Consider the following 24,128-nt stretch of genomic DNA (forward strand, 5'->3'; position numbering starts at 1 on the left):
CAAGAAATGTAGGAATGGTATTAGAGGTAAGTAGCTCTAGGTGAAAACCGCCTGAAACCAAAACAAAAGTGACCCATGGGTGACAGGACAGACCCTTCTGCATTTAGTTAACAATGAGTTCCTGGGTCAGAGTTTCAGACAAAACGGAGAAACCGAACCGCCCATCACCCACAAGCAAACACCGCCCACCAACAGAGCACTTTGCAGAGCGGGTTTGCAGAGCGGGTGTTGCTCAAGAGCTGGAAGTCACCATGTGGGAAGAAGACACAAGACTGTGATCCCCAGAAACCAAAGCCCGTTTCTTTCAAAGCCGCTCTCTCGCGGTTGGCCTTGAGCCTCAGATACAGAGGCGTCCAATTAAACTCCCTGAGCGGAATTCACTGCGGCGGCCTGGCGGTGCAATGGTGGAAGGAGCCCGGCGCTCCGACCCCGGCTCGTGCCCGCAGCCCCCGCCCCGCAGCCTGCGCCCCCTTCCCGACCCCTGTCCAACCGTCACTGCCCCGCCGCCCCGGCAGCCAAAACGCCAGCCAAAAGTGGATTTGCCTGCCTCCCGCCGAACCGCATGTCAAGACACGGGAGGACCATCCTCACAGAGCCCGCGATCGGAGCTTCGGGGGCGAAATCGCCGCGGAAGACTTCGAGGAAGGGGGTCCAGGAGGCGCAACAAAAGCGCGTGCGCGCACCAAGGCCGCCCGCGCGCCCCTCGGGTTTACGTCGGTTCGCCGCACGAGCGGAAGCCGGTGGACTCAGGAGCTGCTTAGGATTGGGCGGCGCGAAGGGCCAGGGCGGGCGCGAGCCCGGTGATTGGGCGGGGCGGCGCGCCCTGGATTTGAAGCGGGGAAGCCGCGCTCCGCAGCTCTGGAGGAGGAGCTCAGCCCTGCACGCACCCGCGGAAGGCCTTCTCACTGTAAGCCAAAGGCGCTGCCTTGAAAGGCTTGGCCGACTTGAAAGTAATTCGTTTGGAACTCCAAAGCGCCGTCAACCACCTTATACACAGAAATATATTTTTTTGATTTTTTGTTGTTTAAAGTATTACATGTCTCCTTTTTCCCACATTGCCTCCCCAGCTGCTCCCACCCCCCAACCCCACACATGCCCTCACCACCCTACTGTCTTGTGTCCATTGGTTCTGTTCATATGCATGCATACAAGTCCTTTGGTTGATCCCCCCTCCCCTGCCTTCTCTCTGAGGTTTGACGGTCTGTTCCATGCTTCTATGTCTCAGGATCTATTTTTGTTCATCAGTTTATGTTCATTATCCTATACTAGAGGTCCAGTGCACAAAATTCGTGTGTGGGTATGGTCCCTAGGCCTGGCCTGCAATCAGGGCCATCTTCCCTGGCTTCCCGCAGCCGGCCCCATGCCCACCCCCCTCAACCCCCACCCCCAGTTCCCTGTTCGCCATGGGGAATCAGAGCTGCCAGCCAGGGAAAGGGACCAGAGGTGGTCAGTGTGCCTCATAGTGTCTGCTCGAGCAGTCATTCCGCCACTAGGGTCAAATTGCATATTACCCTTTTATTATATAGGCCCCTATATAATAAAAGGGTAATATGCAAATGGGCCAAACGGCAGAACAACTGGTCACTATGAGGTGCACTGACCATCAGGGGGCAAATGCTCAACACAGGAGCTGCCCCCTGGTGGTCAGTGTGCTCCCACAGGGGGAACACCGCTCAACCAGAAGCTGGGCTCATAGCAAGCCCAGCGGTGGTGGCAGGAGCCTCTCCTGCCTCTGACACAGGTGGGCGATAAAGTCCCAGACTTCCAGAGGGCACAGGGACTTCTTACACTGCCCCCACCACCCGCCAGTGCACGAGATTGGGCCTCTAATATTCCTGAAATGAGTGAGATCATGTGATATTTATCTTTCTCCGACTAGCTTATTTCACTAAGCATAATGCTCTCCAGGTCCATCCATGCTGTTGTGAATGGTAAGAGTTCTTTCTTTTTTACAGCACCGTAGTATTCCATTGTGTAGATGTACCACAGTTTTTTAATCCACTCATCTGCTGATGGGCACTTAGGCTGTTTCCAAATCTTAGCTATGGTAAATTATGCTATGAATGAACATAGGGGTGCATATATCCTTTCTGATTGGATCTTTTCTATGGATCACCAGGTGTTAGGTGCTGGAATATCACGGTTTGCCTTACGTTATCCACTATTAACAAGTTCCAATTAGGAAATCATTCCTTGGGATCCAAGCTTCAAGATAGCTCGCTACACCTAATGGCTTCTTTGTGATGGAGTAAGGTTGGTCTGGTGTGGTAAGGGGTGAGGCGATGAGACATAATTCATCCCTAATTAGCTCCTACCTTTCCCTAACCTCCTCAAGCCACAAACCCCAAAATCGACATCTGCTCAGCACAAGGCCTTTACTACTTTACTGAAACCATACAGGTAATCCAATTTCACACCTTTCACTTTCCTTTATCTCAAATTTTCTTCCATGCAGTCTCAGGGTGAGTCTCTCTTTTCCAAAGCTAACTCCTTAACTTCATTCAATAGTTACTATATGTTAAAGATATATGGTGCATCTGGGAGGAGAGAACACGAAAAACACATAGTTGAATTTAACAGTCCTACTCCTAATTTTAGCCTGGTGGGGAGAAAACATGTGTATGTGATCACTTTCTATCTCCTCCAAAATATTGTGTGATCACTTTCTATCTCCTCCAAAATATTGCTCAATTATCATTCTTGGGTACCCTCTACACCAGTTATTCCTGCCTTTAGAAGTGCTGCTTCTCTCCATCCAAAAAACAAACCACCCTTCCTTGTTATCACCTGAAAACCATTCTGTCTCTCTACCCTTAACTGCCTCCATTTTCACACTGTATTGTCACTTTTCATGTTATCAGTTTGATCCTGGGCACTACTTTCTTTTCTTTTTCTTTTTCTTTTTTTTCAAAAATATAAAAAGACTTACTACTACAATATTTTATAACAATAGAATGTAGCTGGAAATCCTACATGGTAACACGGACAATATGATACACAACCCCAGGGGGAGGAGGCAAGAGAGAGTATGGCAGAGGCCATCGGTTTAGACCAAGAGCCTTTCGATGGACTGCTGAATGGACTGGATCTGCTGCTTCAGCTGGGAGCCTTCTTTGATGGTGACAGAACAGGCGATGACAGGCCTGGAGACCCCGCAGGCCCGCCCCAGTGCCTGCTTGGAGCGCACAAACACATAGGGTTCATTCTTGTCTTCACACAGCAGCGGGAGGTGCAAGATGATCTCCAGGGGCTCTGCGTCTGCAGCCATCACAATGAACTCAGAGATGCCTCCGTTAAGGGTTTTGGTGGCCTCATTGGCTCCTTTTCGAAGCTGCTTATAGTTACATGACTGCTGGACGAGGTCCAATAGTTTTTTGGTGAGGTGGGCATCTGCGAGAGGGTAGGCCTTCGGATTTACATCAGCCTCCGTCATAGCTGCGGGTCCGCGGTCTCGCCTCTCCTCAAGACGCGCCACCAAAGTACATCAGAGAAGGCGCACTCCACTCCTGGGCACTACTTCCAATACTTGCTGTAATCTATCAGGTCTGGCTTCCTGGAAAACTCAGTCATGTTTCCTTGACATCTCTTCTTGAAACCTTGCATCCTTGTAATTACCCCCTATTCTGTTAACAAAGTTAAGTGGAGAAAATCTCAAGATCTCCTGAATTCTGAAGAATAAACCAAATACTTAACTCTAGAACTGAAAGGATGCTGTTTGATACAATGAGCAACCCTTGTTTCACAGGGTATTTTAACTCCTCCATTTACACTATACATTGGAGAAGAACTGCTGGAATGTGTCTCTGTTCCAGTCATTCAACCTGTATCCCTTGTACCCAACTCAATTATTGTCCTTCCTCCATAAAAATCAAGTGACTGTGGATGAAAAGGGGCCACATACTAAACCTCACAAGCTCAGGGAGTCCTGCCTGGTGGCTTTACAGAGACCTAAGAATGTTCTGAAATTAAAACTTGTTTAACTAAAAGCGGTTTATGGTGGGTAGTCATGCCCACACCAGTATCTTCCCTGACAAAGGTCAATCTTTATCTTAACTGAGCCCATCTATCGTCTTTTTGCATCTACAATAACATATCATTGGAATGTCATAATAATTTTCCTTTTTCCGGACCCCTCAAAGCACAGGCACCGCTCTGTGGGGACCATAAATCCATTGTTATTAATAATTGACTGTTAATTATCCTGCACCCACCTATGTAAAAGAAGTGTCTGGCCAAAACTGGTTTGGCTCAGTGGATAGAGCGTCGGCCTGCGGTCTGAAAGGTTCCGGGTTCGATTCCGGTCAAGGGCATGTACCTTAGTTGCAGGCACGTCCCCAGTGGGGGGTGTGCAGAGGGCGGCTGATCGATGTTTCTCTCTCATCGATGTTTCTAACTCTCTATCCCTCTCCCTTCCTCTCTGTAAAAAATCAATAAAATATATTTAAAAAAAAAAAAAAGAAGTGTCTGTCACTTTCTTATCCAATCCCAGAGGTTTCCAAGCTTTTTGCATTCTCTCACCTCCCTAATCTATCACCAATGAATTCATGTAACCCACTTCAGTCTCCTCTTTTGATTATAATGTATAAAAGAAGGTACGTTGGGATTTTGCTTCCTAGCATTTGTTGAGTTTGGCTCAAATAAACTCACAAAAATTCTTCACAGGTTTGAATGTTTCTTACATTGACTTGACCAAAGATCTCCCCACAACACCCAGCAAGACTCTGGTGACAGGGATCTACAATCCAAAGTATCTGCAGGCAGGAGAGCCTACACTCTGATGCCATACTGCTTAGATCTCAATCCTGGCTCATTTGCTAGCTGTGCAGCCTTGGGCAAACGGTTTTCACCTGCCAGTTCTCCTGATCTGTAAAATGGGGGTTATTCAAGCACCTGCCCCAGAGGTTTATTGTCAGGATTAATCATAATCCTACATAAGGTATCTAGAAGAGCAATAGCACATGGAGGTACTCAACAAATATTAGCTATTATCTAATGTTACTTGCCAACTCAAAAGGCAAAATAGGACTCAGAGGGAATTCCAAATCTCCTAGACATTGAGCAGAGCTTGCAGAAGCCACATGGCCGTTGGTTCCTTCCAGGGAATTAGAAGTGATGCCCATCCAGTTAAGAAAAGGCAGGCCTCTCCCATAGCTTGCCTTTACCAAGTGCTTTAAGTGGTAACACTTCAGCTGCCAATATCCAAAGCCTCCTACAATGTGACAAGGTATGATTCCAGATTAATCTCCCACTAGCTCCCTAAAGGAACTTTACTCTTTTATTCTGTTGCCTGAACACACCCTTGTCCTCTTTCCCCTCCTAAGCCATCATCCTGGAACTCCTATCCTCCTCCATTTCAATTACTGCACCTATTGAAATGCTACATCACTTCCAAACCTTGCCAGTTCAAACAAATCACTTGCTTTTATGCCTACTATACTGTTTCAACCTTTATTATTAAGGCTGAATCCTCGTTATGTTTTGTAAATCCTACAAATACCTTCTCCCACTAGTATGAGTTTTGTGTGCAGACTACCTTCCTATTTTTTACATATTGCAATGTTTAGCACATATCTTGCACATAGATGCTCACTATTCACTAAATTGGAGAATCTGTCTCAATTCATTATCCCATTTTAACCCCAGGCACCTCTATGATTGAAATCTCAAAGATATGAATGAATTCTTAATTCTGAGCCAGATTTAGCCTTAAGTTAGACCCGTTGTTTTGAACCTAAACCCGTCTATAGGTCTAAAGTCCTTTAACAGAAGACATTTGAGAATTATTAGAAAGGATTTTTTTTCTTATATTAGAATGCTATAACTTTACAGACAAAACATTTTAACAACTACACACAACAAAACTCAAACGTACCTGAAGTTAAAATTAATACATTATATCTTATCAGCTGTTTATCTTTTGCATGTTAAGTTCTAGGGATATGACACTATTCATAGAAAAGGTGTCTGAAAATTATATTATAAATTATAACATATGGTGATAACTATCACCTATATGTGATTAACTAATAGACACATTTGAAATGCTTCTCAAATTACATCTTGCTCTAGCCCTGAAGGAAGTTATCCTTGATAATTCCTGAGAAAATGGAACCAAATAGAATATTACTAGTCCCAGTTTTAATCATCATCCTATATAAAACTCTAATATGTAAATCAACCAAACGGATGAAAGACCGGTTGCTATGACACACACTAACCACCAGGGGGCAGATGCTCAACGCAGGAGCTGACCCCTAGTGGTCAGTGCGTTCCCACAGGGGGAGCGCCGCTCAGCCAGAAGCCGGGCTCACAGCTGGCAAGGGCAGTGACGGTGGTGGGAGCCTCTCCCACCTCCACTGCAGGCAGGCGGTAAGGAGTAAGGGGTCCCGGACTGCGAGAGCCCCCGATTGCAAGAGGGATGTATGACTGCTGGCTTAGGCGGACATCCCCCGAGGTGTCCCAGACTGTGAGAGGGTGTAGGCCAGGCTGAGGGACCACCCGCCCCCGTGCATGAAATTCGTGCACGGGGGTCCCTCAGCCCGACCTGCGCCCTCTCACAACCTGGGACCCCTCGAGATGTCTGACATCATGATCAGGCCTAAACCGGCAGTCAGACATCGCTCTTGCAACCCGGGATGCTGCATGCACCAGTGACCATACTTTTCATACAAGTGAAAGGCATCTTGCTGTGTATGGCCAGCTACATTTTTTTGCCGATTATAAATAGTAGTACATAACACGATCCTTCTGAGGCAATAGTACCATTTTCTCCATCTTAGGGGTGAAAAAACTGAAGAAAGAGAAGTTAAGGAATTGGCTTTGTCACACAGTTATCAGTGTCAGAATCAGGCCTGACCACAAAATGTGCAAGCCAGAGTCCATGAATGTCATCACTTCATCCTCCTGTTTTTCCAGTGTTAGAGTAGCCTTGCCAGGTTTGAATTTTTAAATCTAAGAGACTGTTCCCAATATATAGAGTAGGGTCCCTAGGCCTGGCTGGCGATCAGGGCTGATCTGTGGGGCAACCAGCAGGGCGATCAGGGGGCCCTGCTGGCACCCACCTTGGCTGGTGGCCTGGCGCCGCTCGCTGGCCGGCCCCGCCCCCCCCATCACCTCCCTCTTGGGGTACAGACACACTCAACGGCAGGAGCTCCTGCATTAAGCGTCTGCCCCCTGGTGGTCAGTGTGCGTCATAGTGACTGGTCGTTCACCATTTGGTCAATTTGCATATTAGGGTCTATTATATAGGATTGTTTTCAAATTTTGAAAGTATCATTTTAGAAAATAATCTAACCTCTGAAACTTATATAATTTTATTAACCAATTTCACCCCAATAAATTCAATAATAAAATATTAAAGAGAAAGAAAATAATCTAATGTCTAATTAGATTGAAAGTCAGTATGTGTCATTTCTACATGTCAGTCTACATACTGACTTTCTACCTTTTGAATAAATGTCATACCCATCCTCTAATTTTTTTATTATTTGGATTATATTTTTTAGCAACAAGCTTTACCAACTGTCAAAAAGAATACATTTTATTTTTATAAGGCAACAGATTCATATATTTAAAATATATTTTATTAAATAATCTACTTGGAGAATAATTACAATAGCTTTAAACAGCAATTATAGGTAATAAAAACAAGTTCCTTTGTTTAATAAAAAGACCAAACAGTCCATATTATGTTTTGCTGCTTTATACACAGGAATGATTTATTTTACAAACTGGTCAGTTTCAATATTAACCTATAAAATTAAAAGCATATTTCTTAATATGTATCAAAGGCAGAGTGAACTTTATAATGATATGCTTTCACATTAACCAATATGACAAACCATAAGAAACTTAACATCATGGTAGCAGTTCAAAGTAAAATTTACAGAACAGGCACTTTCAAGTCAGTTAGTGGGTATAATTCTCACAGTTGAATGTTACTTATACATATCTCATTTCATCAAAGGTTATCAACCAATGAAGAAATATTCCTTTGATGCAGAAGCACAAACACGTTTAGGTTCCAAACACTGTAATACATGCAAGACAGACCCTATATTAGAAAAATCTTCTGAAAGAAAAGTGAAGAAAAACAAAAAGCAGCTAGAATGAAAGCATCTACAAGCATTGAAATAAAGCCTTTAAGTGTTAAGCCAATGTTTTAAACCCCTTCATTCTCAGTGAAGGGATTAAGAGGCCTAGACAGAGATTGTCTGCATGGGTGAGGATACTGGAGGTTAGCAGTGTCAGCATCGCAAGAGTGCTCGACCAGAAGAGGAGAAAGAGAGGAAGGAGGAGGAGGAGGAGGAGAAGGAAGAAGCTGGGCATAATTGCACCATCTCGATCGAGCCTGTGGGGAATCCAGAAGGGGAAAGAAATACCTGAAAAAATGAAGACAGGAACAAGACACCAAAACAAAACAACAGAAAAAGAAAAAGAGAAAAGTAGTAAATACAAAAAGAACCAAAGAGGAAAAAACAAATGCCGGGGGGGAATAGCTTTAATAGATTCATGCCAAACTAACAGAACATAATATTATGCAAAAATCAAGACCCTTACGCAAATCACGCTTGCCTAAGCAAGTACAGAAACTTGAAAGAAAAAACTACAATCTGTTAAACTTAAAATGTTAAAAAAATTACCAGCATGAATGTTACAAAAAAGACAATTATATAATTTAAAACATTTTCTAACCTCTCAGAAACATTTGATGCTATCCTGTAAATTTACAAATCTAATAAGCTCTTAATTTATTTTAAGTAACGCTTCATTTGTAGTAGCAGCTGGCACATATTTCACATTTTTTAATGCAAACATGATACTGAAAACCAATTCAAATATACTTTCACAAAGTATAGCCAGTTATTGCAACATACTTTCAAAGAAATACAATCTCTGAATACTCTTAGTTGGTTTGCTGCAAATCCTTACAATAGTACAAAATTTTGATAACTAAAAGGGCTCAAAGAATATGTCCTATTGCTGTTATTCTGACATTTCATTATAACTTACCCATAATAATTATGCACTTTAGCAAACAAAAATTTATGGCTTTGTCTTCAAGGTCACAATTCTATAAGATATTAACTACATTAAGCAGCCAACTAAATTAAGAAAATTCAGGGACAAGGAATGTGGAAGTTAATGTGCATGCACAATGTCAGCAAAATTTCAACTGCTTCTCTTATAGTATGTTTCCAAATTTTGACTTGAAGGAAATTTAAACCATAAATATATACAAGCACATAAAAGAAACATTTATCTCTTTAGTGAATATGAATCAAAAACTTACAAAGGTGTTTTAATTGTACTACCAAATTATAAATGATGCAATACCAAATATTTAATTTGGCTACAAACTGTACAGTTTCATTTTACTAACACTTTTCTCCACCTTTACTAATATTTTAAAAATATTACAAAGAAATGAGAGTTGTACTGAATATCATGTTTAAACCAATTCTACAAAAGGCAAACAGATTAGCACTCAAAACAATCTTTATGAAAAATATTTATTCAATCTTCAAATTAAAATTATAAAAATTCATCATTTTAGCTTACTGTTTTAGAAAAACAAAAGAAATAAACCTTTATTCTCCAATTGGAATAAAGTTATATTTTCCCTCCTCCCAACTACTTATAAGGGTGGTAATAAATCCTTTTCATTTTAAAAACCCATGTTAATTTCAGGAACATTTCCAAAAATTGTTTTGGTGACAATGTCTCAACAAAAAGCCTCTCCATTTATATTCAAAAGTTTCATATAGTGTCAATAAACTGGCTAATACAAAAAGAAAAAAAGATATATACTGTATTTTTAGAAGCTTTTTGGATTGCAGTTTAGTAGTAAGCAGGCTGCTGGTGTATCTTGGAAGAGGTCAAATGGCGCTGGGGAAGGGGAAAAGGAGCTTGCTTTCCATTCCTGTGTGCATGCAACAAGCAGCAAAACAGCAAAGTTACTCCAGTTAGCTGGTACTCAGCTGTGCTTTCTGTTAAAGGACATAATACAATTGGAGAAGGGAAAATGCATCACAGATCTAACACACATGGGTATTAGCACAGTAAGAACAAATTTCAAACTTTCAAAGCTCTTTACAAAAGAAAATATGCAATACAAGCAACAACCAAAAACTAGATTTTTGTGTTTTTTCCTTTTAATTTATACTAGTATCCTTTGCTTCTGGAACCATCTTTATAACCTGATATCTTCTATGGTAACCTGAAATTATTTCCATGCAAATACTTAAACCTCAAAATCAAATAACAGGACTTCTTTATAAAAATATAACAATAGCCGAAACCGGTTTGGCTCAGTGGATAGAGCATCCGCCTGTGGACTGAAAGGTCCCGGGTTCGATTCCGGTCAAGGGCATGTACCTTGGTTGCGGGCACATCCCCAGTGGGAGGTGTGCAGGAGGCAGCTGATGGATGTTTCTCTCTCATTGATGTTTCTGGCTCTCTATCCCTCTCCCTTCCTCTCTGTGAAATATCAATAAAAATATATATATATTAAAAAAATATATATATATAACAATATAAGAATAGTTGAGAAATTTTTAAAAACAATTCTCTTCTTTTATTTAAGATGACAACAGGATAACCACAGGACAGTTTGTTAAGGCTGTGCTTTGAAGTTCCTGAATATTCCAAATTATACACAAAAGCATATTAAAATAATTTTACCATACAAATTCACATATTTAAAATTTGAATACGAAAACAACAGTATGACTCTTTAGATCACATCAAATATTCTTTATTAAGATCAGTAACAATCTAAAATGTTAAAAATTCTAAAAAAATCAAGTACTCAGAATTTTTCTTATAATTCCCATTAACATTTTAAACAAAAAAAAAATTAACTTACTCTCTTCTACAAAGCCTTAATTTATTTTATTTAAGATTTCAGTTTGACCCGATTCAAAGGCTACACTGCCAGCAGTACTAGCACACTAATAATCTATGGCTAAAATCCTCAGTATTATCCCATATTTCCTCTTTACCTAAATTTCATAATATAATTTTGTTTGTATGGCCTCACAACCTACCTGTAAATATCATCACTAAGTAAAATTATGACTAGGTAAATTTCTTACTTCAGTCTTAAAATACATGAAATAACACACCTTTAGTATGGCTACGAGAATGATTTAAAAATAAAATAATTTCTAGTTTTCCCATAAAACAGCCTACCTGCCAGCAGAAGATCCATTTAATGAATTTTGAAGATTTGGGATATTTGAACCTAGGGAAGGATTTGGGTTTCCCTGCTGAGCACTCCCATTGACAGGGCTCCCATTACCTTTCAAAATACCAGTACACTTCCAATTGTCCATATAATTAGCTGAAAGGAAAATGGTCAAATACATTAATAAGATTAATATCTATGCTCAAGGGCACAAATCTATGTTCATGTCCTTAAACTATAATTAAAGAAACAAGTGTCCTACAGGCTCGTAGGACAAGTGTCAGTCAGTCAGAATAAATGTTAAAGACATTTTAACATTTTAACAAGTGTCAGTCAGAATAAATGTTAAAGACATTTTAAAATACAAAACACTGAATTTTAATAATTACTTTTTAAAGTCTTAAAAGAATTACTAATTTAACAAATAAATCTTTCACCTCCCATTTCCCTTCCTCGAAGATAATTCTCTAAGCTGCCACATTATTACATTAAGTTAATATCAAGATAAATCATTTATCTTCATTATAACAAGTTTCAATTACATGTATACGTAGGGTAATGGAATTGTCAAATGGTTATGCAAGTACTAGAGGCCCAGTGCACGAAATTCGTGCACGGGGTGTGTGTCCCTCAGCCCAGCCTGCACCCTCTCCAATCTGGGACCCCTTGAGGGATGTCCGACTGCCCTCCCTTGCTGGCCATCTTGTGGTGGCCATCTTGTGTCCACATGGGGGCAGGATCTTTGACCACATGGGGGCAGCCATCTTGTGTGTTGGAGTGATGGTCAATCTGCATATTACTCTTTTATTAGATAGGATAGAGGCCTGGTGCATGGGTGGGGGCCAGCTGGTTTGCCTGAAGGGTGTCCCGGATCAGGGTGGGGGTTCCCTTGGGGCGTGGGGTGGCCTGGGCGAGGGGCCTGTAGTGGTTTGCAGGCCGGCCACGCCCCCTGGCGACCCAAGTGGAGGCCCTGGTATCTGGGGTTTATTTATCTTCTACAATTGAAACTTTGTAGCCTGGAGTGGAGCCAAGCCTCCTGCTCACTCTGTGGCTGCAGCCATTTTTATTGGGATTTATGTATCTTCTATAATTGAAACTTTGTAGCCTTAAGCAGAGGCCTGGGCTGGCCAGGGTGTGCAGAAAGCTTGGCTTCCTCCATCGCCAGGGTCAACCCTAGCCTCCTGCTCTTTCCAGCTCCATGGCTGCTACCTTTTGTGTTTGGATTTATGTATCTTCTATCATTGAAACTTTGTAGCCTTGAATGGAGGCCTAGGCCGGCAAGGGCAGGCGGAAAGCTTGGCTTCCTCCATTGCCGGGGAAACCCAAGCCTCCCTCCTGCTCTCTGTGGCCGTAGCCATCTTGGTTGGGTTTATTTGCATATTCGCTCCTGATTGGCTTTGAGGGCGTGGCTTGTGGGTGTAGCAGAGTGATGGTTAGTTTGCATATTACTCTTTTATTAGATAGGATAACTCAAGTGGGTACCTAATGTCCTCAGAGATGGATGTAGGAAACAAAACCTTTGGGTTTGAGTGGCTTATCCAAAATGGCTTAATTCTTTGAATGCAAAACTGGTCACTGGAGACACTGAACCCAAGGAAACCCAAGTTAGGGAGCCTGCTGGGGTGGACCTGGGTGGTCTCACTAAAGCCCGGAGGCAGAAAAGGACATCAAAGCCTGTGAAATCAAATTATACTTTAGAAAGGGAAGTCTGGGCTACTTCTACCACAGCCTAAAACTGACTTAGCCAAACTGCATTTTGGGAACAATAACTGTTCAGGGTAAATGAACTAACTTACCATTTTGGATCCAAGGTATGGGAAAACACTGACTAGAGCATTTGTAAGAAACTTTAGAATCAGTGGATCCCAAATTCTTGAACTTTTGGGAGTTGCAGGGGGAAAGTGAGGAATATGTTGGATTTTCTCCTATTAATAGCAATTATTTAATAAAGTAAGAGATAACTCTAATCCTATCCTGAGTTTGCACAAGTTACACATATAACAAACAGTATTTTAGAGATAGTGCAAAACAGTTACTTTCAGTTTTAAAAGTTGCTTTGTTGCGCGGCCCATGTTGCTCAGTGCTTGAGCATCAACCTATGAACCAGGAGATCACGGTTCGATTCCCAATTAGGGCATATGCCCAGATGGTGGGCTAGATCCCCATGGGGGGTGTGCAGGAGACAGTCGATCAATGATTCTCTTTCATCATTGATGTTTCTAAATCTCTCTCTCTCTTTCCCTCTTCCTCTCTGAAATCAATAAAATATCTATACTAATAAAAGGGTAATATGCTAATTAGACCGGGAGACCTTCCGGACAAAGCCACAGGGATTAGGTCTAAACCGGCAGTTGGACATCCCCAAAGGGGTCCCAGATTGGAGAGGGTGCAGGCCATGCTGAGGGACCCCACCAGTGCACGAATCTGTGCACCAGGTCTCTAGTATCCTATATAATAAAGAGGTAATATGCAAATTGACCATCACTCCAACACACAAAATGCCCACCCCCAGGTGGACACAAGATGGCCACCACAAGATGGCCAGCAGGGGAGGGCAGTTGGAAGGGACCAGGCCTGCAAGGGAGGGCAGTTGGGGGCGATCAGGCCTGCAGGGGAGGGCAGTTAGGTGTGACCGGGCCGGCAGAGGAGGGCAGTTAGGGGCGACTAGGCCTGCAGGGAAGGGCAGTTAGGGGCAATCGGGCCGGCAGGGGAGCAGTTAAGAGTCGATCAGGCTGGCAGGGGAGTGGTTAGGGGGTAATCAGGCTGGAAGGCAGAAGCGATTGGGGCAATCAGGCAGGCCGACAGGCAAGTGGTTGGGAGCCAGCAGCCCTGGATTATGAGAAGGATGTCCGACTGCCTGTTTAGGCCCAATCCCACCTCGGGCCTAAACGGGCAATCGGACATCCCTCGAGGGGTCCCAGATTGGAGAGGGAGGGTGCAGGCTGGGCTGAGGGGCACGCCCCCGCCGCCCGGTGCACAAATTTCATGCACCGTCCCTCTAGTATATACATAAAAAGTTGCTTTATTCCACGCAGAATCTTAAAAACAATTCAATTAGTCTTTAACTGCTTTGAACTAGGTAAACCGATAAAGGTTCAAAATAAATTAACATAAGACATAATTTAAAAGTAGCTATGGAAAGATAATTTTTTTCAAAATACTTAGTTTACATTTCTAAGTGAAAATTCTAAAGCAGCAACATAAGCCAATAATTCTTCATCGAAATCTTACCTTTCCATAATCTTACACAGCCATCATCGCCTGAAGATGCTAGCACTGTTCCTGTTATATTCCAACTCACTCGCCAAACCTGAGAATTGTGATTATCAAACTGAGCCACTATATGGATTTCAAATTTTGTTGGTCCACCAGAGGAAGTAAGTTCTTTCCTGTTAACAAAAATATTTTCCTGAGAAATTCTGCAAACAGGTTTACACACACACACACAAAAAACAACTATCTAAACAAAGAAACATATAAATGGCCTCACCTACTTACCATATCCTATATAATATGCTAAGTGTCCGACCGTTCGTTCAACTGTTCCACCAGTTGCTATGACGTGCACTGACCACCAAGGGGCAGACGTTCCACCAGTAGGTTAGCTTGATGCTGGGGTCCGACTGATTGGGACTGGGCGAGATGGGCTGAACACACCTTGGAGCCCTCCCACAGTCCCTCCCAGGCCATGATTGGGTCCCTCGGCCTGGCCTGCACCCTCTCGCAATCTGGGACCCCTGTGGGATGTCGAAGAGCCAGTTTTGGCCCAATCCCTGCAGGCCAGTTGAGGGACCCCACTGGTGCACAAATCTGTGCACTGGGCCTCTAGTTATTTTATAATAATGTGCATACCCATACCCTCCCCCCATTAGCTCATTGACTTGTGTAATGTTCAGTTGACTCTCCAATACCTGGCGTGATCCCACCACATAAAAGATAATGAGAGACTATTTCATAGAAAATACAATGAAAGAGGATTTTATTCCCCCAAAGTAGAGGAATAAAATAGATGAAATAACTCATTTTAAAAGAAAAGTAGTAGGAGCCCAGACAGAAGGCTCAGATGGCTGGATCATTGCCCACACACCAAAAGGTTCCTGGTTCAATTCCCCATCAGGGCATATACATACCTAGGTAGTGGGTTGAATACCCAGTCAGGACACCTGTCTGGGAGGCAACCAATCAGGTATTCTTTCACATGGGTATTTCTCTCTCTTCCCCTTTCCCCTTCCTCTCTCTCTAAAATCAATAAACAGCCCTAACCAGTTTGGCTCAGTGGATAGAGCGTTGACCTGCGGACTGCAGGTCCCAGGTTGGATTCCGGTCAAGGGCATGTACCCTGGTTGCGGGCACATCCCCAGTAGGGGGTGTGCAGGAGGCAGCTGATAGATGCTTCTCTCTCATTTATGTTTCTAATTCTCTATCCCTCTCCCTTCCTCTCTGTAAAAAAATCAATAAAATATATTTTAAAAATAAATAAAATAAAATCAATAAATATAACCTTGAATGAGGATTGAAAAGAAAATAAAGCAGTAGGAAGAGAAGAATAGAAGGAAGGAAAAAATGACAAACTCACAGTTCCAAAATTAAAGCTAAAAGGTTATTCAAAAGAATGTCTCAGTGTTAATTTAATTTTCCCTTAGACAACCACCTTCATTCAAACATTTATAGAATACCAATTATATTCAGAGGATCTAATTCATTGTTAGTATCAGTCTAAATAAAACATACAGTAGAACCTCGGTTCTTGAACTTAATTCATTCTGGAAAGCTGTCTGAAACCAAATCATTTTTTCCCATTAGAAATAATGTATATTGAATTAATCCATTCCAGACCCACAAATGATTCCCTATTTTAACCTTTCTTATATGCAGTACATGTCTAATGTACTGTTTAATCTATAAATAAACACTTTAAAACAAAAAGGACATGAAATGTAAGTGAAAATTTATAAAAAGGAAATGCACAGTAAAAAATGAAAATTTAGTAATAATAAGCAGCAACAAAAACCATAAAACACAGAAGTATTCACAGCACAATTTCCTGAGATGTTAACAATGTGAAGTTTAGCAATAAACTGACTCATACTCGCATACTCTCTTTTGTAGCCTGAGAGAGGGATAACTGATCATACAGGTATCAGCATGAAAGGGTTGTCGGGTTGAGGAATGAATTGTTCAAGATGGGAGATGTTCTAGAACCAAGGTTGGACTGTAATTAAGATGAAATGTTCACTAAAGAATACATTCTTCAGATCACAGTTGCCTCTATACTCTCCTCCACAAATGAAAATAATTAAGAACACTTTTAAATTAGTAATTGTTTCAAAAACTCACCTCACAGGCTTTAATGTAAAAATTCTCACATCCTTGGTTGCTATGGCCAGAATGTGGTAAGACCTTCCCAGGTTTGGAGCAAATGCAATATCATGGACAGGATCAGTAACTGTCATGAGGGTTTCAGCTTTTGCATATTTCCTAATGAACAAACAAACAATTTTACGTTAAAAATTCCGGAAATAAAAAATTCTTAAATCCACATGTTGACATACCTCAATTATTTTTATATTGCTCACAATGAATGTTTACATCTGCAGTACGTAGTATGTCCAAGTCCTAAACACTTGAATTGTGCGTGTAACCTAATTTGAAAAAAGGGTCTTTGCAGATATAACTAAGAATCTGGGGATGAGAGCATCACCTGGATTTAGAGTAGGCCCTAAATCCAATGTTGAATGCCCTTATAAAGTACAGAGAGGAAAGACATATAAAGAATACGAACATATGAAGAAAGAGGCAGAGATTGGAGTTAGCTGCCACACACCAAGGAACTCCTGCAGCCACTAGAAGCTTGAAGAGACAAGGAAGTATTTTAGAAGAAGCACAGTCCTGACAACCCCTTGATTTCAGACTTCTGGACTCCAGAAATCTAAGAATAAATTTGTTTTAAGCCACCACTTTGTAGTGATGTGTTATTGTAGCCCTAGGAAACTTATAAAACTTCCCAGGTTTCTTCTGTTGATTTTTTAAATTTAATTTAGAAAACTTTAAGAAAAACTTAATTAAAATGAGGTCTTGAATTATTTTTAAAAAGGATAATTGAATTTCTTAAATATTTGAGTGTAAATAAAAAAGCAAAGCTGATAACAACAGGAATTGAGTGGGGTTTTTTTTAGTGGTGATAAAGGAGCTATACCAAAGGCTACTTTATCCTTACTATTCTATTTTTATATCTGCAAATAAAGAACAAGACAATGAAGGAGACAGCATATCAGATTTTTCTATTACTTCTTTCTGTCTTCAAATGGCTATCAGGGATAGAACTGAAGTAGTGTGTGTTAAAGAGGGGTTAGCTTCCACCACTCCCCACTGAAATACAGGGTGTGGCAACAGTAGGCTTACAGTTGTTTGTATGGAAAATAATAAAACAATTAGTAAATACAAGAATAAACTCTGTGTTTTCCATAATTACAACTGTAAACCTACTTTCACCTCACAGTGTATTTGTGTTCCCAGCATTCTCTACTTGGCCTTCTTTTCATCACAACATTCTTTCTGAAATACCTCCAAGCTAGTATGCACTTCGAGGTTCCTTCCTTGACCTCTTTTCACCCTATATTGATCACCCTGAACAATCTTACATATACCCTTGCTTTACTATGTGGTCCTGACTCCTCTTTTTGACCTTGGACTAGTCATTTTACTTTATTGGTCTCACTTTCTACATTTGGGAAATGGTGCTAATATAAAAGCTACCTCCTCTACCTATAAGATGGTTGTTAGCATTCAAATTTCATAATATGTGTGAAAGTGCTCTGTAACCTATATAAATGCAGGACACTTATTTGTATCATTTATCAAGGCCAGGTCTGAATTAATATTTTCATTCAGCAATAGAAATAAAAATATCCAATATACTGGTTAATTTGATGTTTCCTATGTACTAAATGGTGCATTAATAAATGAATGCTATATAATCCATTATCACATGTCCTCCGTGTACCATGTTCAATCTATTAAGAACCTTCAAACAACTCTTATTTCAAAGAACCAGACCCCAAGAAATCCAATAGCTAAACTTGAAAAGGTCTAATAACTTCCTAAGTCAATCCCTCCCCACTACTACCTCCAGACATACATACAGACATTGTTATCTACCCAATGCCACTTCCCCGTCATTCTAGATGCAGAAAATGCCAGACACATGCTGACTCCTTTTTGCAGCTAAAACCTGAGCAAATGACCCAATTCTGGAAACAGGACCCGATGAAAAATCTTGGTAAGATGCTTCTAGAGCCTGGCCACTGTGGCTCAGTGGTTGGGCATCAACCTATGAAATCAGGAGGTCACGGTTCAATTCCCTGTCAAAGCACATGCCCAGGTTGTGGGCTAGATCCCCAGTAGAAGGCAGTTGATCAATAATTCACATCCAGCCCTAGCTGGTTTGGCTCAGTGGATAGAGCATTGGCCTGCAGACTGAAGAGTCGCAGGTTCAGTTCCAATCAAGGGCACATGCCTGAGTTGTGGGCTCGGTCCCCAGTGGGGGGTGTGCAGGAGGCAGCCAATCAGTGATTCTCTCTCATCACTGATTTCTATCTCTCTCCCCTTTCCCTCCCTTCCTCTCTAAAATAAATAAAAATATCTTTAAAAAAAATATGTAACGCCAAAACCGGTTTGGCTCAGTGGATAGAACGTCGGCCTGCGGACTGAAGGGTCCCGGGTTCGATTCCGGTCAAGGGCATGTACCTTGGTTGCGGGCACATCCCCAGTGGGGGGTGTGCAGGAGGCAGCTGATCGATGTTTCTCTCTCATCGATGTTTCTAGCTCTCTATCCCTCTCCCTTCCTCTCTGTAAAAAATCAATAAAATATATTTTTAAAAAATCACAATTAGGTTTAAAAAAAAATGTGTAAATACAATAAAAAAAAAGAGAAATATGCAAATTGACTGTACCTCCGCAACAACCAACAGCCAATCAGGAATATGCAAATTAACCCAACAAAGATGGCGGGTTAATTTGCATATGCAGGTGCAGAGCGAAGACTGAGGCTCTGGCCCAAGCGAAAACTAAAGACTGAAGGCTGAAGAATGAAGAGGCTTGGCTTCTTCACTGCGGCCAGAGCGAAGGCCTGGGTACTGGGTGCTGGAGAAAAACTGGTGCCGGCAGCCAGAGGAAGGAAGGTCTACTGCACGAATCCTCATGCAACGGGCCTCTAGTGCGCGCGCGCGCGCGTGTGTGTATATACATATATATATATATGCTCTCTTGTTCATGGACCTTATCACATGCAGTTTTCTCCATCTGAAATGTTTTGCCCTCTTTGACTAACTTCTACTCATCCTATAGGTCTGTCTTTGGGGGAACTTTCCTGGCTGCCTCCCCCTAGGTGTAAACTCTTAATATCCTGATTCTCCTGGTTTATAAAATACATCACCATTTTTTTTACTTTTTTGTTTGCTTGTTTTCCTTGCAAGCTGGTACATACTGGGAAATCAATTACCTTGTCATCTGTATCATTCAATTTTATATTATCACTAGAGGCCTGGTGCATGGAATCATGCACCAGTGGGGTCCCTCGGCCTGGACTGTGGACATCCCCTGAGGAGTCCCAGATTGTGAGAGGGCGCAGGCCAGGCCGAGGGACCCCACCGGTGCATGATCGGGGCCAAGGAGGGACCGCGGGAGGGCTCCAGGGCATGTCCGGCCCATCTCGCCCAGTCCTGATCAGCCAGACCCCAGCAGCAAGCTAACCTACCAGTCCGAGTGTCCGCCCCCTGGTGGTCAGTGCGCGTCATAGTGACTGGTGGACTGGTCAAATAAACGGACACTTAGCCTATTAGGCTTTTATTATATAGGATAGTCTATCACAGAACATGGCATATCATAGGAAATTAGTAAGTATGTAATAAATAATATATAACTCAGCTAATAAATAAAGGAATAACACTTTTGAAAATTAAACATTTTAAAAAGCTAACATTAGCCCTAGCCGGTGTGGCTCAGTGGATAGAGCGTCAGCCTGCGGACTGAAGGGTCCCAGGTTCGATTCCGGCCAGGGGCACATGCCCGGGTTGTGGGCTCAATCCCCAATAGGGGGCGTGCAGGAGGCAGCCGATCCATGATTCTCTCTCCTCATTGATGTTTCTATCTCTCTCTCCCTCTCCCTTCCTCTCTGAAATCAGTAAAGAAATATATTTAAAAATAAATAAATAAAGCCCTGATGCAATCTTTAAAAAAAAAAATAAATAAAAAAATAAAAAAATAAAAAAATAAAAAGCTAACATTATTAAAATGCAATTTGGAACAATACTTAACAAAAGCAATACTGACCTGGTGTTTTCATTATATTCAAAAATCTGAACTTTGGCCATTGCATTTGGACTACTGTCATCACTTCCAACAGCTATCATGGGGGAATGAGCACGAGAGCTAGAAATAAAAAGCAAAAAATATTTCACATAATGATTAAATTATTATATTTAATTCAGAGAATTTAAAAAGCTAGCATCCAGCAGCTCTAGAACGTTCAAGTAAGCAAGACTATGATTAAATCCCTGCCATACATTCAACACAGCAACACCTTGGGAGTGTGTCCTTGAGATTGCTCAGGATGGAGACCATGGCTACCATCCTGTTGCATTGTTTTTACCACATTTTATTACTGCTAAAAAAAAAAAAAAGAAAAAAAAGTAGCTTTTTTCCACAAAAAAAAAGGTTTCAGGCATTCAGTAGATCAAAAAACAAAACACCTACAAGGTCTTCAAATTTTTCTTCCTGAAAGATTTGGTCATTAACTATGGAATGAAAAGTAACCTTATGGTGATCAAATTTATGACAAAAAGATTTTAAGTTGCTTAAACAAAAAGAAGAAACCCCTCAAGAAGGCATGCTCACATGCTTCCCAAATGTCATTTTTTTCTCTAGACTCATTTTAAAAAGCAAAAAGATAAGCAATAAGATAATGAACTCTACTAAATTCTAGGCTAAATTATTTATTTCTATTCAATTAAATATCTAATTACCTATGTATTGATTTCCTTTGCCTCCCTCATCCAGATTAAGTCATATCTCAATGAACATGACAACCTTATTTAATCTTTGACCTTGGTATTGTGATCTGACAACTCAAGGCTGAAAAAAAAATGTGTTAATAAAAAAACACACGTTTAGTTCTTTATTACTAAAGCTATTGATAATGAATCAAGTTACCTAACCTAAGAAAATACCAAGTAAATGGCAAAGTTCTATGGTAATAAAATAAAATTACAAGTTGTTTATAATATTTCTTGACCATTCAAGGAGATGTAAATTCCACAGTAATTTCTTTATCTCACAAACTCTCTTTTTAAAAAATATATATTTTATTGATTTTAGAGGGAGGAATGGAGAGGAAGAGAGAGATAGAAATGTCAATGATGAGAGAGAATCATCAATTGGCTGCCTCCTACAGGCCCCCTACTCGGGATCAAACCCACAACCCGGGCATGTGCCCTGACCAGGAATCAAACCATGACCTCCTGGTTCATAGGTTAATGCTTAACCACTGAGCCACACCAGCCGGGCACAAACTCTTTTTTAATGTTCTATAAATATAACTTTTTCTTTTTAACCATGTTAAATATTTGAGCAAGGACTAAAAGTATATTTACAATAACATATTCTAAAGGTATTAAAGTATCTTTTAAAACATTTTTAAGTCAAATTATAAAACATCTGGTTAAAAGGTAAATTGGGAATTAACTCATTTGTACATCCAGAAATAAGATGTTCACATTTAGGCTGTTTTCCAAATATGACTCAAACAGTGAGAAAAACCACCCAGCTACCTATATATGGTAGGCTGATCATCCACAACTCCTCCTCCCTCCTAAAGTTCGATGGAAACGATGAAAGAGTAACACCACAACAGTGCTAGAAATCAGAATGTGCCATCAAAAAGGAAGAAATTTGGAAGAATCTAAAAACAAGAAGCAAAAGGCGAGACACAGAATCTTCAAAGCACAAATGCAAACAATAGGAATGAGTCATTGGGCAATCATGAAATGATTCATTTAAAGAACTGCAATCAGAAGACCCCCAAGGCTCGTGGCTAACTCTGTTCTAGGCTAAAGTCTGAGAAAGAATCCAAGTGGGATGATGTAGAACTTAGAAGAGAGAGAAGAACTTGAAATAAAGTAGTACTCCAAAACTGGCAGGAAGAGGGACCAGAAGAAACAAAATAAAGTGTTCCATCCCCAAAGTCAAGTCCTCCTGTATTGGCATTTTAGCACTCTCTACAAAGAAATCTTGCTGCCAAAACCGGTTTGGCTAAGTGGATAGAGCGTCGGCCTGCGGACTGAAAGGTCCCAGGTTTGATTCTGGTCAAGGGCATGTACCTTGGTTGCGGGCACATCCCCAGTAGGAGGTGTGCAGGAGGCAGCTGATCGAAGTTTCTCTCTCATCGATGTTTCTAACTCTCTATCCCTCTTTCTTCCTCTCTGTAAAATATCAATAGAATATATTTTAAAAAAAAAAAAGAAAAGAAATCTTGCTAACCCACCCCACCTACTTAGATGAAACTTAGCCAAACCTCTAGGTAAGAGTGAGCTATTATGATAACAGAGCATGGCCCTAGCTGGTTTGGCTCAGTGGATAGAGCGTCGGCCTGGGGACTGAAGGGTCTCAGGTTTGATTGTGGTCAAGGGCACATGCCCTGGTTGTGGGCTCGATCCCCAGTAGGAGGCATGCAGGAGGCAGTCGATCAATGATTCTCTCTCATCATTGATGTTTCTATCTCTCCCTCTCCCTTCCTTTCTGAAATCAATAAAAATATATTTTTTAAAAAAAGAAAAAGAAAACAGAACATTCCCTAGCTGGTTTGGCTCAGTGGATAGAGTGTTGGCCTGCAGACCAAAGGGTTCAATCCCTGGTTCAATTCTGGTAAAGGGTACATGCTCGGGTTGTGGGCTCGATCCCCAGTAGAGGGCGTGCAGGTGATTCTCTCTCTCATCACTGATGTTTCTAACTCTCTCTCCCTCTTCCTTCCTCTCTGAAATCAATAAAAATATATTTTGAAAAAGAAAACAGAGCATTTAACAGAAGAAAAAGAGCTGGGCTAACAAAACTCATATCTGACAATAGACTTCAAAACAAAGAGCATAATAAGAGACAGAGAAAGACACTAACATAATACTAAAGAGATCTATCCAACAAGAAAAAATAACCTTTGTAAACATATACACACCCAATGTTGGAGCACCTAAATAAATAAAAAATCACTTGGAAGACTTTAAGGGCGAGATTGATAGCAATATATAGTCATAGAAGGGGACTTGAACACCAATCACAATGACATCACTGGATAGATCTTCCAGACAAAAAAATCAACAAGAAAATACTGGTCTTAAAGGATACAGCAGATCAGATGGATTTAATTGATATTTACAGTGCATTTCATCCCAAAGTAGCAGAATACACATTCTTCTCAAGTGCACATGGATCTTTCTCAAAAATAAACCACACGATAGGACACAAAATAAGTCTTAACAAATTCAAGAAGATTGAAATCATATCAAGCACCTTTTCAGATCATAATGGCATGAAACTAGAAATCAACTACAATAAAAAGAAACTCAAAAACATTCAAACACTGAATAGCTTGATATTAAACAATGAATGGATTATCAATGAGATCAAGGCAGAAATCAAAAATTTCCTGGGAACAAATGAAAATGAACACAACAATCCAAAATCTCTGGGACACAGCGAAAGTTCATAGCATTACAGATCTACCTCAAAAAAAAGCAAGAAAAAGCTCAAATAAAAAATCTAACCCTACAACTGAAAGACTTAGAAAGAGAACAAGAAAGGCCCAGAATAAGTAGAAGAAAGGAAATAATAAAGATCAGAGTGGAGCCTGGCAGGTGTGGCTCAGCGGTTGAGCGTCAACCTATGAACCAGG

At 41.1% G+C, this 24,128-nt stretch overlaps 2 protein-coding genes across 2 annotated transcripts in view; both read right to left on the reverse strand.

Moving 5' to 3' along the window:
* Window positions 1-2,914: 2,914 nt before the first annotated feature.
* LOC308257069 (NHP2-like protein 1) lies at window positions 2,915-4,129 on the reverse strand. Its single transcript, XM_080685880.1, has one exon. It carries the CDS (start codon window positions 3,431-3,433, stop codon window positions 3,047-3,049), a length of 387 nt encoding a protein of 128 aa, XP_080542006.1. The 5' UTR covers window positions 3,434-4,129; the 3' UTR covers window positions 2,915-3,046.
* Window positions 4,130-7,489: 3,360 nt separating this feature from the next.
* SEH1L (SEH1 like nucleoporin) overlaps window positions 7,490-24,128 on the reverse strand; it is a 29,448-nt gene continuing 12,809 nt past the window's right edge. The window contains exons 5-9 of the mRNA XM_080685881.1: window positions 20,519-20,617; window positions 16,526-16,666; window positions 14,420-14,577; window positions 11,194-11,344; window positions 7,490-9,989 (exon numbers count right to left, since the gene is read on the reverse strand). Coding sequence (XP_080542007.1) covers window positions 9,977-9,989; window positions 11,194-11,344; window positions 14,420-14,577; window positions 16,526-16,666; window positions 20,519-20,617 — 562 coding nt within the window. The 3' untranslated portion in view covers window positions 7,490-9,976. The remainder of the gene's footprint in view (window positions 9,990-11,193; window positions 11,345-14,419; window positions 14,578-16,525; window positions 16,667-20,518; window positions 20,618-24,128) is intronic.

This window comes from Plecotus auritus (assembly GCF_963455305.1).
Source record: "Plecotus auritus genome assembly, chromosome: 8".
Lineage (NCBI taxonomy): Eukaryota > Metazoa > Chordata > Mammalia > Chiroptera > Vespertilionidae > Plecotus > Plecotus auritus.